Raw genomic sequence first — 12,222 nt, 5'->3', positions numbered from 1 at the left:
CAGACTACCTGAAAACAGGTAGGTAATGTCCATGGCAACCTTGGGGTGCTCACTCTGTAGAGTGAGGCCACAGTCACAGGCAGCAACCGGGAAAGTCAAGGCCACAGCTACAGCACTGAGAAATGGGCCTAAGCCTGCTGCCCAGAATTCGTAGCACCCAGGAAGTTGGTGGATTCAAACACAGTTCCATATAAAAAAAAGTGTAAGAAAAAGGCCTTTAAAGTTTTTTAATAAAAAAATACTCAATACAGTTTTCCAAACACAACTTTTCCACTTTAAATGCTATTTTTCCCCAACTGGTAATTCTCGTCCATATTTCTTATTTCTCCCCCCTCCCCCCAAACTTCAAGTTTTTAAGCCTTCACTATCAGACCTGGTGACAGTACCCAGCATTCCTAAAAGGAACCTGACTGTATATTGCATGAAGTTTAGACACCAATAGGCACATTTAAACTTAAATTTAATTTCTGATAGGTCATTTCACATCTCAACAGGATACGGTGACACCATGATACACATGGACACAGCATTTTATTCTACTGACTAACAGTCATCAGCTACACTCATTGTAGATGAAGATATTTGGCAACTGACAGTCGTTTGCATTAACTTTAAAACATTTTTATCTTTAATTCTTGAAAATAAGGTAGCTCTGAAGATGGGCACTTCACACAGTATGCTACAGGTATCACTTGGAAGTCATCACAAAAGCCAACCTGAGTGTGCCTGCCTGGTACCCAGAGACCTAGGTGCCGGTGCCAGGAAGTTTCTCAGGAATTAGCACCTGGATCCTCGTCACTCTTGGCTAGATGCACTGCCGTATGGGTGCTGCCGTACGGGTGCCTAGGTTTAAATGTTACAGCTCTACATACTCATAGACCAATGCTGGCTTGGACACTGGCTGTGCACCCCTGGGCCGCTGCCACCCTGCAGAGGCACACACACACAGATGCGTGCTGACTAGGGAACAGCTGGCTGGTTTTTGGATACTGAAGGTGTCTGAGGAATATGGAATCTGGGCAGGTTCCATTTGGTTTACTTCACATTAAGAAAAAAATCACGTATCTTTCAGACTCTTGTTATCATCAGAGCACCTACCACATCCAGAGTCACAGCCCTGGCCCTGTGGCTGGTCCTTCTGTGGGAAAGGCCATCACCCCAGAGGGTTACTTTCCTCAGATTTGTATATTGGTCTTCGGTTGGTTTTCAGAGTTAGTGTTATTTACTCATTAATACTTTTTGGGAAGGGGAAATTGTCTAAAAAGTTCACAATATTTCCTTCAGAAAGATCATAAATAGTAACGTAGAACCAAAAATCCCAAGATTTTACTTAACATTAAAAAAGAAAGTTAATCTGTGCCCCCAAAGTGTACTGCAAAACCAGTTCTGATGCGCTTTCACAGTAGCCACTCACTGGTGGACAAGGAACAAGATGGACCCCCAGGGGGGCCATGTACGTGTGAGGAGGCTATCTGGCCTATCAGTACGTCAGCCTTCCAGACTTAGGGCATTGGTGAAGGAATTGTATGAGCCAGTCTAGTACTTTTAGAGGACAGGTTGAGCCAGGTTAAGTTCGAAACTGAAAAAGGCTCCTGGTCTCACCTGGTCAAATAGATGTCTCCAGAGGTAACTAGGCCTGTGCCTAGGGAAGCCACAGGCTGCCTGCAAAGTTGCTTTAACTTTGGGGGCCAAAAGGATGGTCACTGGTCAGTACTGATGACATGCTAGGCTTGTAGGTGTTGTGGCTGATGCTCGACCCTGCCCACTGAGAATGGTCAGTCCTGGTCCAGATGAAAAGTGCGGTTCTAGAAGGCAGCGGGAGAGCAGTGGGCAGTACCCTGCGGGGACCCAGGAGAGTTGGAGCTTTTCTGCTTTGTGGCTTTCCTAAAACCACTGCCATACTGCATGCACCTCCCTCTCAGTGGAAAGCATGAGGTCTCCTTTCTCCAAGGCCAAGACACACTCCTGAGGAGGCAGAAGCGAGCCGGCCAAAGACCAGCTAATGGTCCTTGGGCTGGGGGGGAGGGGCCTTTAAAGAAGTCATTTAAATCTCATTAAGGACACAAGTACCATCAGACCTTCCGCCATGAGAGCAGGTGGTGCCCTGGTGGAAAGAAATCAGGACAACATAGCTGGGGGCAGACAAGCAGGTCGCAATGGAGAGAGCCCGTCAGCGAGCATCAGCCTCGGCCCCAGGCTGTGCGTCTGGTGTCCGAGGATCCTGTAGTTACCTCCCTTGCTCACTCAAGAGTTGGTATTTGCCTGACAACTCAAATACATTTTAGCTGGAAACAATTTGTGAAAGTTTTAGCAAAAGTATATTGGGAATAAATGTCAGAAACAGAAAAACCAAGTGAAGAAAATATACAAGGTTTCCCCCAAATGTTGGTCAAAGAAATTGGGTTGAGAAGACATCAGAGAGAAACAGCCAAAACAAAGGCAGCGGCCTGCTCCACAGGCCACACTGCCATTACTGGTCAAGTCCACAAAAGGAAAACCACGAGAGGAATCTTGAAACACCACAACCACTCAAAGTGGAAACAAAGCACTTTGAGGGAAAAATTCACATTAGTACAAAGAACATAGGCTGTTTCAAAAGAGCAAAATGATGATCAATCCTGATTAGGAGTAGCCCAGGGCCTGAGTCCCAGTCTGTCCTGAGGAGAGGGCAGTACGTGAGTAGAAGCCTGAACCATCAGGATAGAGCTAGGGTGACCTTTAGGAAGTTCTAGTCTATATTTCCAGGGAAGATAAAAGCATTTCACATGCCAGTTAATCTTTAATCATAACTTTAATCTAAAATAAAAACGGGAGGGCACCTTGATGTCGGGTCTCAGATTCAAGTGTAGCAGTTGATGCTGCGTACGTAGTAAGGCTTGTTTGTCCTGGACCACTGAGTGTGCAGCTGACAAGCATCAGTGCGGACGCCGCAGCCCAGCTGCCGAGGATGGCTCAGCGGTGGGAGTGCTCCCTCCCACCCAGGGAGGCCTATACATGTCAGAGCATAACGAGCTGGGTCCTTGGGGCAAGTGCCACGCTTGCCTTCCCGTTATAGGCAGGGCTGGCTGCCCCATGCCACCCCTGGATCTGACCAAGCGCTATTTGCCTTCTGTGACCCTTCTCCAACACCGCCTTCTCTTCCTCTTCCCCTTTGACTTCAGTGATTCTGGAAAGGGTTTCTCAGTCTTGGTACTTCTCGCCGATTCTGCCCTCAAGTCATGCTCACAGCAGTAGGATTGCCCATCCTGGGTGGAGCGGAAGGCAGTCCCATCTTGGTGTTCCTTACAGAATGAGTTGGGGCACAGGTGGCAAAATGAGGTAGAAGGTTTGCCACATACATCACAGTGATGCCAAGGACATTCCCACTTCCCTGCAAAAAAACACACCATGAGCAAAGAGAAGTGGCAGAATCGGCATCAACGTTTTCAGGGCTGAGAGTGATTTTCTTGAGGGGTATGGACATTGAACCCCGAGGGCCTCAAGCATGCGTTCTAGCACTGAGTTAAAATCTACAGGGTATGTTTCCCAGGCTGACTTTGAACTAGCCATCCTCCTGCTTCAGCCTCAAGTTGGTGGGCAAATGGAAATACACCAGCATACCTAACTAAAAAACTAAAAAATTTTAAAAATGGCTAGTCAAATACATGCAAATTACCACAACTGCATTTCAGTTGCCAGAGAGAAGCTAGCAGTTGGTGTTCAAAGACCAGGCAGGTCCCGAGTGTTGCAGACTACAGTCTACATGCCTGCCAGCTACAGCACCACACCAGACACCAAGGGCAGCTCACTGCTGCTGTTCCCTAGCAAATTCTACTGATGCCAACAGCTGCCCTCGACTTACCCTTTGTTGCTACTGTTTTGAGACAGGGTTTCTCTGTGTAGCCCTGGCTGTCCTAGAACTAACTCACTCTGTAGACCAGGCTGGCCTCAAACTCAAGAGATCCACCTGCCTCTGCCTGCCTCCCAAGTGCTGGGATTAAAGGTATGCATCAGCACACCCAGCTTAGGATTTAGGGGACAGTTTTATGCTTAGACATGAATCTCTAAAGATCTCTGTTAGGGTTGTAGATAATTGTCAAATTCAAATATATATATATAAACGTTATTGGGTTTCTTGTCTTTGGATCAAGTGTTTACAGTTTTTCTTTTGAAATTCTAACTTTTTGTTCTAATGCTGTGACTACTGTTGAGTATGTAAGAGGAAAAGCCATTTTATTGTCTTCCAGGGAGCCAAATCTGTGGTTCCATCTTAAATAGCACCTGTTAGCTGTGTCATCTCTGGGGACAGTGCCTACAAGTCCCGGGAGGGAATTAGGTCACGTGTCCTACAGCCAGGCTAGTCATGGTGAGGCTAATGCAGTGGATCCTATCTTCTTCAACAGAGCCCTGGTGAATGTCATTTTAGATATTAGCACTAAGGGCCACTCAACATTGGGCTTTGGAAGCTACTGCCTGTTCCCATCCTGTGCTCCAGCTGGCTCCCTGGACTGGGGACATTTACCATCTGACCTTCCAATGACTGTGCAACTAGAAAAGGCCCAATCAGTTAAGAGAGGCTGAGTAAGAATGGCAGGCAAGCATATTGCAAGTTGTCTGAAGCTGCCATGGGTCCTGGGTACCTACCAAAGGGCCGCTTGCCCAAGCCCAGGCAGGACAGGTGGTAGGCCTTGGTGCAGAACTTCCGGTCACACAGCACCAGCTGCCCACCGTCACCACAGCGGAAGCACTCATCCTCTGACTGCCGCTTCCCTTCTCCCTTGGCCCTGCGTCTTCTGGTTTTCTTCTTGGCCTTTTTACCCTTTTCCTCTGAAGAAAGGGATGTAGAGGTCTAGAATAAAGAATTAAGCATGGTTCACTTAAAAGAACATAGACTAGAGCAGTTTTTCAAACAGGCAAACTACAAAGGTGCCCAAAAAGCAAAGTCCAGAGTGACGTTCTAGATTCCTGGGGTATTAAAACATGGTGCTGAGCTCAAGGCTGTAGGTTCCATTGCTCACATCACAGAAGGGTGTGCCACCTACACAAAGCTGGTCATGGCCAATCGGATGGCCCACTATGCCTCGGGCAACTCCTGGTAAAATAAAAACACAATATAGAGACGAAATAATGTCACACTTGGGATCTGCTAACAGGACGTGTGGATAAATACACCTTAGCCAAAGTGATGACCTGCTGGCCACTTTCAGCTAAGAATTCAGTTATGAGCAGAGCAGTTGTGATGGTCTGAGTAAAAGGGACCTCGTGCCGGGTGGTGGTGGTGGCAGCGGCGGCGGCGGCGGCGGCAGCGGCGGCGGCGGCGGCGGCACACGCCTTTAATCCCAGCACTCGGGAGGCAGAGCCAGGCGGATCTCTGTGAGTTTGAGGCCAGCCTGGTCTACAGAGGGAGATCCAGGAAAGGCGCAACACTACACAGAGAAACCCTGTCTCAAGAAACCAAAAAAAAAAAAAACCAACCTGACCTTGTAGGCCCACAGGGAGTGGCACTATTAGGAGGTGTGGCCTTGTTGGAGTAGGCATGATTTTGTTGGAGGAAGTGTTATTAGGGGTAGGCTTTGAGGTGTCAGATGCTCAAGCCACACAGATCTAGATGTGGAACTCTCAGCTACTCTCCAGCACCATGTCTGCCTGCCATGACGATATCAAACCACTTCTGAACTCTAACCCAGTCCCAATTAAATGTTTTCTCCAGTACGAGTTGCCATGGGGGTTGGAGAGATGGCTCAGAGGTTAAGAGCACTGACCGTTCTTCCAGGTCCTGAGTTCAATTCCCAGCAACCACATGGTGGCTCACAACCATCTGCAATGAGATCTGGCACCCTCTTTTGGCCTGCAGGCATATACGCAGGCAGAACACTATACATAATAAAGGAATCTTTAAAAACAAAAAAACAAAACAAAACAAAAAGTTGCCACGGTCATGGTGTCTTCAGAGCAATACAACCGTAACTAAAACGACAGGTGAGGGCAAACCATTGTCAAAGCAGCAGTCCTTCAGAAAGTATCTATAGGGTGTGCCCAGATACCAGCTCAGGACGGAGGTGCCTAGGATAGCCCTAGCCTTTGTTGCATACAAGGGGTGCCCCAGAATTCATGTCCTTCTGAGGACTTGGAACATGACTTTATTTGAAAATGGATATAATTATAATAAAGCCACAGCAGCCCATCAAGCAAGCCTGACTTTTAAGCAGATTGAAAGGGACTGGTGGCCACAGGTGTGACTCGGTGGGAGGGCACTCGCTTTCGTAGGTACGGGCCCTGGGCTCCATACACAGCAATGTGAACAACAAAAGGGAGCAGGGCAATGGAGGCGGTGGTCAGGACAGACGCCACATGGCACCTCGGGTGAAGCAGCAGAATGCTGGGGTAAGGCTTCTACAACCCGAGGACACCACAGATCACTAGTCACCAACAGGTGGTGGAAAGGGGCCTGAAAGACTCTCACAGAAACTTTGGTGCGAATGTGGTTCCTGCCAACACTGACTTTACCTACCTGCCTTCAAGACTGAGTCCATGTTTCTGATGCTTAAGCCACACATCTGTTGATACTTCACAGACAGTCCTGGCAGGATTTACAGCAGTGAGGAAGTCTAACAAGCAGCCTGATAGAGGACCTCACTAAGCCCCACCCACACACTGCAGGATCCTGCCCTTGTCACAGCAACAGGTCTACTGTTCACTAGAAAGCAATCTTCCTAGATGTCATGATGCCACCCGAGTTCTATATTTCAGCTTCACAGAAAGAAAGGAGCTGTGATGTCCTTACCTTTGGTCTGTCTCCAAGAAACCCACTACAATTGGAGGCTCCACACCGACAGACTGTCTTCTCATTGCCCAAACAATCGAGGTTATAGTTGAAAGTCAGCTCTGTCCCTAAAGGAGACACAATGCTATTTTAGAGGCCACTGTCCTCTCAAGGCAGTGAATGCTAAATTTCAAGAGTTAGTCTCAAGGAAATGTACCCCACCCCTTCTGGCACACACTGGCATGACTCACATAGCTCATCAATTTGCTTTATAAAATAGATATCCAAAACAAAGCTTCCAAATCACTATCCTAGAGTCTTTCCAAACCCAGCCACACCAAATACCAGCCATTGCCTGCCTGTCCATATGGCACCAGAAACAAGTAGGACCCCAGTGAATTACCTGCAGGAATGTCACACACAGCAAACAGGCCAACTCGTGTGTCCCCATTCACTGTCCACTTCAGGGTCTCACAGTTGGGCTGGCAGCTGTGGTTCATGAATCGTGAATAATTCCCTTTAGGGCCAGCGTCAATTATTCGGTCCTACAGGATAAAAATCAAGGACATCTTATTATTTATTTATTTATTCCTTTATTCATTCATTCGTTCGTTTATTTGTTTATTTGGTTTTTCAGGAAAAGGTTTCTCTCTTGGTTATCCTGGAACTGTAGACCAGGCTGGCCTCAAACTCAGAGATCCTCCTGCCTCTGCTGGGATTAAAGGTGTGCACCACTATGCCCAGCTGACATTTTATCTCTAAAGGGATTCTTCATGCTGTAGGTTTTATCAGGTGTTGCTTGGTATTCTGTTGTCCACCTGGACCAGACATCCCTCAACCAGTCCAGAGTATCTCAATTAAGAATGGAACCCGAGGAGAGACTGAGCCCAAGGGAGCAGTGGTGAAGACCGTAAACTGGCACTTTTAACACCACCCCACCAACAAATAAGATAGGAGAAATAACACGTGTCACAGACTTGGGAAGGGCAGCAAGAGCCTATACAAAACTAGCACTGCCAGACAACAGCAAACTCCATTAAGTTGATGCAAGCAGCATCAACTCTTAAAGGGCAACGAAGGCCCAAGCACAGCACACTCAAGGCCCCAGGCTGGAAACAATGGAATGTATCCATGATGCCGATCCTATGCTGCCCTAAGAGGGACAGGCACAGGCTGACAGTTCTGAGATAGCAATCTGCAAAATCACAAATCCAAGCACACAATGGCCCTGGGAACTGACTCACTGAAATCCAAGTACCCAAGCACTGTGAGAAATAAGAACCACTTATGGCTCAGAGAAGGAGATGGACAGGTGGGTACACAGCTGTATCCTTTTCCCTGGAAAACTCTAGACCAAATATACAAATCAGTAGGATCTCTGCTCTTAAGTGGTTATTTCCGAGATGAGGGATGAGTTGGTACAAAATTATGTGTCTGAATAGGGATGAATCTGTGCCAAGAGCACCCCTAGCTGCGCCTTGTGGACCACAGAGCACTTCAAGAGGCAACCACACTGGATGACTTATACTTGCATCACTCGATATGTGCTAACCTTGAAGGTTTCTCTTGATAGTAAACATGTGGGTCCCTTGAGAAACCTGCAAGGTGAGCACATATTGGGTGGTGCAAGCATAAAAAGCCAAACTTGGTGGGTAGATGCCTGTACTCCTAGCCACTTGGGATGCTAGGGAAGGAGACCTCTTCAGCCCAGGACTCAGAATTCACCTCAGGAGAATAAAAGCAGAAACACTATCAGGATGTCACTCAGTGATCTGCTTTTTATTATACTAACACCCTAGCCAGTTCTGTCTTTCTGTTGTTACTGTTGTTGTTTTAAACTCCAATCTATCACTGAATTATAACTCAGCTGTATTTATATATTTATCAGCTGGTGAAATGGCTCACAAGATAAAGGTACTTGCATTGCATTGCATGACCTGAGCCTGAACCCTGGACCCCACACCATGGAAGGAAAGAACTGATTTCTGAAAGTTGTGTCTCTGACCTCCACAAGTGTGCCAGAGCATACACAATCTCCCACATGCACACAAAGTAAATACATGTTTTTAAAAGTGCACAATGTGTGTGACTGCAGGCACATGTGTAAAGGTCAGGAACAATTTTTTAGAACTTAGTTCTCTTTGTCCAGCTTATTTTGAGGCAGGTTTTCTGTTTTCTAACACTGCATGTGTACTCCAGGCTAGCTGACTTGACAGCTTTCCAACTGAATTTTTTTAAAGACTTATTTTTATTTATGTGTTTGTTTCTCTGTGACTATACGTCACATGAGTGAGGTTACGAACAGAAGCCAGAAAAGGGTGTTAGATCAGGAGCTGGAGTTACAGGCAACTGGGAGCTGCCTGATGTGGGTCCTATGGACTGAATTTAGGTCTTCCAGAACAACATTATGGTGTGTGCATATGTGTGTACATGCATGCAGAGGTCAGGTTAACCTTGGATGCTATTTCTCTAAAGTTTTCCGTCTTGTTTTTCTTTTTAATATTCACTTATTTACTTATTGATTTGTTGTGTGTGCCCTGTGTGGAGGCTGGAGGACAACTTTCTCAGGTTGGTGCTCTTCTTCCACCGTGTAGTTCCTAGGGATCAAACTCAAAACCTTTATCCAATGAGCCATCTTTTTTTTTTGGTTTTTTGAGACAGGGTTTCTCTGTGTAGCTTTGCGCCTTTCCTGGAACTCACTTGGTAGACCAGGCTGGCCTCGAACTCACAGAGATCCGCCTGGCTCTGCCTCCGGAGTGCTGGGATTAAAGGCGTGTGCCACCACCGCCTGGCTCCAATGAGCCATCTTGCCTCACCACCACCAACCATTACCTTATTTTAAGACAGGTTCTTTCATTGGAATCTGGGGTTCACCAATTAGACTAGGCTAGGCAGTAAGCCAAGGGCCCTCCTGTCTCTACCTCCTTAGCTTTGGGACAGTAGGAGTGTGCTACCATGCTCAGCTTTTTATGTGAGTGCTAGGGGTCAAACTTGGGTTCTCATGCTCTGTGCAGCAAGTGTTTCACCAATTAAAACATCTATGTAGCCTCAAATTCTTTTATTATTTTAAAGTATATCTAACATAAAAGCTTACTGAGTTTCTTTAAAGTGTGTGTGTGGCTGGAGACTGAACCCAGGGCCTTGCACATGCTGGTAAGCACTCTACTACTGAGCCATATGCCCAACCACATCTTAACCACTTTTAAGTGTAAAATTATTGTTATAAATATATTTATAAGGGTACCCTCTTTAATCCTTCACTCTTTACATACCTGGGAAGGATCCTTATGCCTTACCTCTCAAATGCTGGAATTAGAGGTATGGGTCACCATCCTCAGCCCTCTGAGTTTTTTGTTTTGTTTTGTTTTTTTGTTTTTCAAGACAGGGTTTCTCTGTGTAGTTTTGGTGCCTGTCCTCGATCTTGCTCTGTAGACCAGGCTGGCCTCGAACTCACAGAGATCTGCCTGGCTCTGTCTCCTGAGTGCTGGGATTAAAGGCGTGTGCCACCACTGCCCCTGAGTTCTTTAAGTTATCTTTCAAGCCATGGTTTTAGACCAGGCATAGTAGCCTGTGTCTGTAATTTCCACATTTGAAGAAGGAGGATTCCAAGTTCAAGGCCCTTGAGCTATAAAGCTAGTTCAAAATCAGGGCTAGGGATGTAGCTCAGTGGTAGAGCACGTGTCTAGAATTTGCAGGGTTAGGTTTGATTCTCCAACATTTAAAACAAAAACAACAAAAGTTGTTACAAAGTTTTTTGCCTAGAGAGCTACAGTCTTTTTTAGAAATTGGTTTAATTATTGCCCTGAATGGGCCGTTCTTTTCTATTCTTTTTATGTCTTAAGATTCCCCCCACACACACACTGAAAACTAGACATTCAAATCTAATAATACAGTAGCTCTGGAGATCAGATTATTTCACCTCTTCTGGGCTTACTGAGTTTTGTTCTTCCTTCATTGTTAATGTTTTCCTTCTATTGTTCTTCTGAGCTTTTTAAACAATAGAGCATCTCTGTGGCTTTTACTGAGCCTGTGCATTCTCCAGGGCAGGCACAGTAATGAAAGTCTTAGTTCTGAATGTATAGCTCCAAAAGGAGGGAAAGGGGGAAAATGAAGTGGGGAAAAATGAGCAGCAGCCTCTTCAGCTATCACCACACAGGGTACCAGAGCATCTCTGGGTCTCAGTCAAGCACTTCCATCTATGGCAGTAGTACGTCTTGGTTTGCTCACTGCCCTCCAGAGTCCTAGCTTGCCAGCTTTCCGAGAAAACCAGAATGACCTCCTACAGAAGGCCCTCCATGAACCTGCTCACTGTTTATTTATTAATCCTGTGTCATGGCAGAGCCTGAAGAAGGACATGCTACTCACCTCTTAAGCTCGGGGGTCCACAACTTTTGCAACCAATTATTTTAATTAAAAAAGAAAAAAATTTAACCAATTCTTTTAATTAAAAAAGAAAAAATTCAAGGGGGTGGGTGGAAAAGGCAGATTAGTGCATCCCCCCACCTCTTAGTATTTTGCCATGTTCACTGTCTCCTGTTTTATTATGTGTGCACAGACACACATGTATGAGTACACATACACACACCCCATCAATCCTTTCAGGGCTAACTGCTAACATCTTGCTCCACCCCTGCAAACAGGCTTGCCTCCTTTCCCTCCTTCCCCTTCACCTTCACCCCCTCAGCTTTCTGAGGTCAGTGATTACTGACCTCAAACTCAAGATCCTCCTGCCTCATTCTCCCAAGTGCTAGGATTATAGGCATGTATCATCATCCCTGGCTTGGGTATCTCCTACATCTTTTTTTTCCCCCCAATGTTTTAATCTTCTTGTCCTTCTGACAATGACCTCACTAAAGGGCCCAACCCCACAGCCTACAGCAAATGATAGGAGCCCAATACTACTGCACAGACTGAGTTTGAGAATGGTCAAGCTTCCCAAGGGACTGTTGCCTAGGGCCCTTGGAGCCATCCTATCTCTACAGGGGCCCTATATTCCCAGTTATCAGAATATCTGCTACTGCTCTATTCAAAATGCCTGATCCATAGCCATTTTCTATCTTGTTTTCAAGCACTAGTATTAGTCATGTTTTTTAAAGAGAGCCCCACTTTTCTTCTGGGTTTTGAGCTTACTGGTCACAGAAGACACAAGAGTACCAGTATGATGTACTTTCTCTACCTAGGCCTAGTATTCTTCATTCTGAGAATACCAAAAACCTCTAGCAACTAGGTTCCAGCTGTTTAAAACTATGAATTACAAGATACAAGAGCCTTAGGGAATGACACACACCTCTAGTCCCACATATTTGGGAAGCTGAGGCAGGTGAGTGCTTGAACTCAGAAGTTTGAAGTGAGCCTGGGTAACACAGAGAGAAAGAGGGAAAACACAAGATTCATACGCAAATGGAGCAATGCATAGCCAAAATCTCTCTACAATGTAGTCCAGACAACATGCAATGCTCATGTCTATGCCTTTTTTTTTC

The 12,222-nt window shown here is 46.1% G+C and overlaps 1 protein-coding gene across 2 annotated transcripts in view; it reads right to left on the bottom strand.

The window, feature by feature from the left end:
- Positions 1-443: 443 nt before the first annotated feature.
- Positions 444-12,222, bottom strand: part of Nsd2 (nuclear receptor binding SET domain protein 2) — an 84,232-nt gene continuing 72,453 nt past the window's right edge. For both annotated transcript variants that reach the window (XM_028870768.2, XM_028870771.2), the window contains 4 exons: positions 7,146-7,287; positions 6,764-6,870; positions 4,624-4,828; positions 444-3,370 (listed from right to left, as the gene is read on the bottom strand). In XM_028870768.2, the coding sequence (XP_028726601.1) occupies positions 3,099-3,370; positions 4,624-4,828; positions 6,764-6,870; positions 7,146-7,287 (726 nt within the window). In that variant the 3' untranslated portion in view covers positions 444-3,098. The remainder of the gene's footprint in view (positions 3,371-4,623; positions 4,829-6,763; positions 6,871-7,145; positions 7,288-12,222) is intronic.

Source organism: Peromyscus leucopus, chromosome 7 (assembly GCF_004664715.2).
Source record: "Peromyscus leucopus breed LL Stock chromosome 7, UCI_PerLeu_2.1, whole genome shotgun sequence".
Lineage (NCBI taxonomy): Eukaryota > Metazoa > Chordata > Mammalia > Rodentia > Cricetidae > Peromyscus > Peromyscus leucopus.
Note: the sequence above shows the minus strand (reverse complement) of the source record. Positions and strands in the feature narration are given on the sequence as shown.